This window comes from Etheostoma spectabile, chromosome 2, assembly GCF_008692095.1.
Source record: "Etheostoma spectabile isolate EspeVRDwgs_2016 chromosome 2, UIUC_Espe_1.0, whole genome shotgun sequence".
In the NCBI taxonomy this organism is placed as follows: domain Eukaryota; kingdom Metazoa; phylum Chordata; class Actinopteri; order Perciformes; family Percidae; genus Etheostoma; species Etheostoma spectabile.
The window spans coordinates 10,787,818-10,793,507 of NC_045734.1; the positions used below are offsets into that span (position 1 = coordinate 10,787,818).

The following is a 5,690-nucleotide window of genomic DNA, read 5'->3' on the forward strand; positions in this document are numbered from 1 at the left end:
TCCAACATACGATGGAACCAAGCTTTGGCCAAGCAAGTGGTAAAAAAGGTCTTGATCCTTCACCCTATTTCTTTTAATGACAGTTTGCGCTTCTGTTTGGATATTCGACTTTCATCATCTGTCCCGTCCATTTCAGCAATTGTCCTAGCAATGTCCGCTGCAACAACTTCAACCTCATCGAAGCATTCATGTATCGGCAGCACAAACTTTGAGTCTGACACTACATCCAAAAGAGGGTTGATCATCTGACTCACCTCCTTTTGAATAATTCTTGTGACAGATTCCATTGTTGGAATCTTAAACAGTGTCCTCTGACAAAACCTTTCCCTGGGTGTCTGGCTCCATATAGTCAGCGTGTGGCAGCTCCACATCTCCTTCCTGCGGCTCTTTCAGATCATCAGTGTGTGCCGGCTCCTGGAAGGGGGGTCTGTCTTGTTCTCTGGCTTCGATTTTTAATTGGGCACAGAATTGTCATTATATTAGCTAAAGCTTTTACCATTTGTCTGACATGACTGGCAGCTTTCAGTATTGGAATCGTAGAGTTCTCTGAGCCCTTCTCCCTGGTCTTTGGCTCCACAGTGTCATCCGTCTCCATATCTTTTGTCTCTAGTTCTCCCTCGTCATCAGTCTGCGGGCTCCATATCAACTTTAAACATTTTATTTTAACATTAAAGTCAATGAGAGCAAGCTTCAAATCCTTCAAATCTTCTTCTGCTCCCAGAATTTTCAGCTCCTTCATACTTTCACCTACAGATCGAGGGAGATTGACCTATCTATTGTCCTATAGCCCATCCCAGCCTTGTGCAGGCCTACAGTTTTATCCCTGATGTCCCTACACAGCTCTCTGGTCTTGGCCATTGTGGAGAGATTGGAGTCTGTTTGAGCATGTGGACAGGTGTCTTTTACACAGGTAACGAGTGGAGAACAGGAGGGCTTCTTAAAGAAAAACTAACCGGTCTGTGAGAGACAGAATTCTTACTGGTTGGTAGGTGATCAAATACTTATGTCATGGAATAAAATGCAAATTCATACAATCATACAATGTGATTTTCTAGATTGTTTTAGATTCCATCTCTCACAGTTCAAGTGTCCCTATGATTAAAAAATTACAGACCTATATGCTTTGTAAGTAGAAAACCCTGCAAAATCGGAAGTGTATTAAACACTTGTTCTTCCGTGTGTGTGTGTGTGTGTATGAAGTAATTAGTTCCTGCTAAGGATGTAAATATTGAAGAAAGAAGTACAGTTGAAGTCATTTTTTTTTTAGAAGGCCCGCCCTTTCATAAAACAGCTGGATATTGTAGTTTTTAGCAAATGTTAGTCAAACTGCATTAAACTGTGTTTTTGACAACTTTAAACCATGGATTAATACACATTTGGTGCTCTAGTGGGCAACAGAATACAATGGCAACCATGCCCATTGTACTGAAAGGAACATGTCACACAGTGCAACCATGTGGCTCATTAATGTGTTTTTTCATAGTTTGTCTGGGTTGTTTAGAAGAAGCAGCTACATGTGACTGCCCATACTGTATTAACCTATTTCTTTATTCTTTGACTGTAGTGTCCCTAAAGCTCCGGAAGAGTCCACTTGAGCGTCCTACATGTCTGAAGGAAAGACGAAATATGTGCTGCTGTACTCATCCAACCTTTGTCTAAACAGGGCTGACCAACTGGGATCTCCTGACCAGTTCCTTTTGATGACTCATATTGATCACCATTTTACAATTTACTGACCCGTTTTTGTCAGTGTTGCTGCTTAAAGTTTCAGTACGTCAAACCCCTCCACTCCTAAGACTGACCGCATATTTTATTTTTTTACGTTGTGAAATATTTAGACACCTTGTGTCACACCTGTTGAATGAGAGTAATGACTGTAAGAACTTGTAGATCTTTCAAGATGCTCAGAGGCAAGGTTGGTACCATATGGTCCTTTTTTTTTTTCCTTCAAATGTACTAGAAGGTTTTGATCATTTTATATGCATTTAAGTTGTTTTTAACATTCACAGAACAGTTTGATCTCAACTTCACTTACATATTATTTGAAGTGTAGAGGTTTAGTTGTAGTTAAAAGCGCCATTATCATGTCTAATATTATTGGCTACATTAACATTTTAAAGATTGACTTCAGATGCACAAAGAAAATTACAGAGTTCAAGTGTATGTTTTTAACGTAGATGTAAATAAGAGTATTTTTGTGCCTGTCTGACCTGTTAAAGCATCCAATAATAAAGTTATACAAAGTATTCTTCTTTTCTTTTTTAATCATATATTCATTGATTGCACAAATCACCTTAAACGTGGCTATTGTGGTTGTAAAAACCACCTCAAAGATCTGAACACGTCTTCTTTAGATTGTCTATTGCTAAAATTAGGTAAATTTTGAATCAAAATCTTATGACAGTTACTTTTTGTTGCCGGGCTTCTGCCAATTAAATCTGATCAACCCAAAACATGAAGACGTGTCTTGTCTTAATGAAGCAGGTTAGCTGAATTTAACACAAAACCCTTATCACAAACTAACTTTTTTTAACAATTTGAAACCCAAGTCTTAAGAGTGAGATGGATTAAAGATTTACAACTTAGTAATAATGACTTGTACTTTATCTCAGTTTTGAATGAATGGTTTACAAATTAAAATGTGAAAAAATAAACTTTAACGAAGAAATTCACAGCTCAGTGAAATACATTTTCCAGTAAATGTTACTGTTCATTTCAAACATCTGTAAAATCAAATAATTGTCCAAAACGATATCTTTTTAAACAAGTTATACATTTCCCAAATATCAAAACATTTCTCTCTGCACAATAAAACAGAACCGCATTGATCTAAAGAAAAGCATTAGTTAAATGCACCAGGGTCCACAAACGGATAGGCCAGGAAGTCTCCCAGCTTGTTGCCCTGCGCGTCGTAGTGCAGCATCCGGAAGCACTTGTCACAGAAGAGACACGGATCACTCGGAGCAAACTGGTCGTTGGTAGTAAACCATCTGGAGAGAGTCGGGGATGGGAAAGTTCACAGTATGAGAATAACAAAGCTGTTTATGTATTGCACAATGTTTTTTTCCTTTACACACCTTCCAATGAAGACATGACAGACAGCACACTTCTGGGTAATAAGCCTGTTCTTGTGTGTGAGAAGTGGATACAGCTTCTTGTCCAGGCAGTCCATCTGATGGGACAGTCTGTACGGAGTCAAAAGACAAGAAGGAAAAAGAAAGAGCGACTGATAAGAACACAGAGTTGTCTTACAATCAGGATATTAAGGGCTGCTTTCAAGCAAACAAATCATGCAGAGGGGTTACAAAGAGCACCATGGTTAAGGTTATGTGCCGGTAAATGAAAACCGCCAAATCGAATTGTTGTAGTATAGTTCGTCATAACATTTTTCATACCAGCATGTGATTCATGATTAGTGGCAACAATTTAAAATGACCCTGGATATCTGCTTCGGTAGTTTAATGTGGCAAGTTTGTGCTTCACTGACAGCTTCAGTAGTTATAGGAACTTGACAACAAGGACGTGTCTAGATGGGGGGGGGGGACTCATTGCATTTTGACTGCAGCAACCAGGGTCCAAATTAAATTCTGAGAGAGAGACATTTCAGTCCAGACCAAAACTGGTGGACCAACTGAATACAATCATGCTGTTAGTTTGGCTAAATATAAAGTAATACAAGAACCTGAAAAATATTAATATATTTTGTAATCTAAAATCAAAAAAGTATACAATCCTTATAATAGCCACAAATGACATGAGTCATAGTTATTTTTTTCTAGGGGACACTAACAAAAAAAGCCGGACCACAGAATTAACACAGAAAAAACACCCAGCAGCACTGACCTGACGTCTGTGATAATGACGAGATGTTCGCAGTCTCCCTGATGACAGTAGAGGTACGGGAAGCCCACCTTCACTTTCAGATCCAGGAATCGGGTGTCCTCCATCTTGGCCTGGCTGTAAGGGGGGAATTTGTGGGCCTTTGCCCATTCAATGGTAGTCCTGGATCATAAACACGTAAAGGGGACATAAGATCATTAAAGGCACAGTATCTGTCCATTTTAAAGTTATAAGTTAAACTTCCAGCTTCTGGAATGATGGGTGGAAATGATAGACATTATTTATTACTAACAAGGCAGTAAATTGCATGTGACCTGAAAAATAGAGAAATCATATTATCAAGTGATTTGATTCATTTAAATTTGATTTGACTGAAAAACATTCATATTCTGAAAACAGAGCCATGTTTCAGTCATCATTCATATATAGATTTGCCCACAACACCAAATTGCCATGTATCATTTCAGTAAAGTGGCCTTAACGGTGGAAGTAATAAAAAAATAACTGGGAAAAACTGAAGTGATAGAAATGCATGTGAATTGAAAAACGGAGCGTGGATTATATCAGGTAATTTGATAAACCTGTGACATTTTATTTTACTGGGCTGGGTTACTGCATACTGTCAACCTTTCATCATTCACAATACCTGCACCCCCCTCACGAAAAAAAAACAACTAAATAACTAACTGTTAGTTTCATTAATAAATCAACTATGACTTCCAAATGTAATGTATTGCGCTTTTATTCAATTTGCAATGAATACATTTTCCTCTAATTTCCATGTTTATCTGTTTAATTCTGAGAATATGTTTGAGTTATTTTCTGATAACACCGCCACATCATTTCTCCAACACCTCGAGTATTTCAGAGAATAAATGGAAAGTGCAATGTTCTGCTCCAAATATTTCTAACCACTGTCTCCGGTCTGCTTATGAGCATGATTCGTTATTTTAACTCCGGTAGGCAAAGAAATCTTCATCTAAACAGGAATCACAACGAGTCAAAGAACCCCTTGAACGGTCCTTGTCCGTGCTGCCATCAGCAGCTGACTGCAAAAGCTGCAGTGTTAACAATAACACCACAGTGATATTTAAAAACATATATTTTTGTAAAATGCCTATAGAACTTATGGGCTGCCTTACAATATGCCTATAGATATTGTACATGATGGCACACTGATCATTCAACACCTGGTATAACATGAGGGTGAGGGGTTGGAGAGGTCTCATAGGTTTGAGACTCACTACATTGAAAAGTTTAAAAAGTAAGCCACGTTCTTCTTACACATAGGGTTACCCCAAAAACCAGAAAAATAAATATATTCAAAACCAAATGAATGTTTCAATGAGATTAGGAATAGTATTATGCTACTACAAATTGTGGTTATAATGTAGACATAAAAAATGTTTCATGTAAAACTTACATGCTCATGTCCTGACACTCGGGATATCGCATGTCGTTATAGAAAACTCCTTCGAAGAAAAAGAAAGCTGACTTGTAATGATCCTGAAACAGAAAACATGAAAAATATCCCCTCCAAGTCTTAGGAGTTTGTCTTGGGGCGCAAATACTGACCGAATCAGTACCATACAATAGATCATTTTTAATATGACATTGTTTAAATGAAGAGATACAGAATAACTATGTTCAGAGCTTGTCTGTAATTTCAGATGAACTGTACGTGTGCTCACTTTGCTGATGAAGTCTGGAACAATGTCCGGCGTGTTGCTGAACTCTCCGCACACTTGTAAGTCGCTGACACAGCAGATGGCATCCCTGAGCTCTGCCAAGCTGTGGGAGCCCGTCATCAGCAGAGTTATGTGGGGTCTGCAGTAGATAAACTGGGGGGG

General features: G+C 38.4%; 2 protein-coding genes and 1 long non-coding RNA gene across 8 annotated transcripts in view; 1 reads left to right on the plus strand and 2 right to left on the minus strand.

Moving 5' to 3' along the window:
- LOC116700804 (uncharacterized) overlaps window positions 1-749 on the minus strand; it is a 4,681-nt gene extending 3,932 nt beyond the window's left edge. Inside the window, exon 1 of the long non-coding RNA XR_004334739.1 lies at window positions 648-749. This is a non-coding gene — a long non-coding RNA (uncharacterized LOC116700804). The remainder of the gene's footprint in view (window positions 1-647) is intronic.
- Window positions 1-2,248, plus strand: part of psip1a (PC4 and SFRS1 interacting protein 1a) — an 18,496-nt gene extending 16,248 nt beyond the window's left edge. For all 6 annotated transcript variants that reach the window (XM_032534220.1, XM_032534204.1, XM_032534212.1 and 3 more), the window contains one exon: window positions 1,565-2,248. In XM_032534220.1, coding sequence (XP_032390111.1) covers window positions 1,565-1,595 — 31 coding nt within the window. In that variant the 3' untranslated portion in view covers window positions 1,596-2,248. The remainder of the gene's footprint in view (window positions 1-1,564) is intronic.
- A 438-nt stretch (window positions 2,249-2,686) lies between these two features.
- Window positions 2,687-5,690, minus strand: part of snapc3 (small nuclear RNA activating complex, polypeptide 3) — a 4,805-nt gene continuing 1,801 nt past the window's right edge. The window contains exons 5-9 of the mRNA XM_032534255.1: window positions 5,532-5,681; window positions 5,264-5,346; window positions 3,844-4,002; window positions 3,078-3,185; window positions 2,687-2,990 (exon numbers count right to left, since the gene is read on the minus strand). Of these exons, the coding sequence (XP_032390146.1) occupies window positions 2,843-2,990; window positions 3,078-3,185; window positions 3,844-4,002; window positions 5,264-5,346; window positions 5,532-5,681 (648 nt within the window). The 3' untranslated portion in view covers window positions 2,687-2,842. The remainder of the gene's footprint in view (window positions 2,991-3,077; window positions 3,186-3,843; window positions 4,003-5,263; window positions 5,347-5,531; window positions 5,682-5,690) is intronic.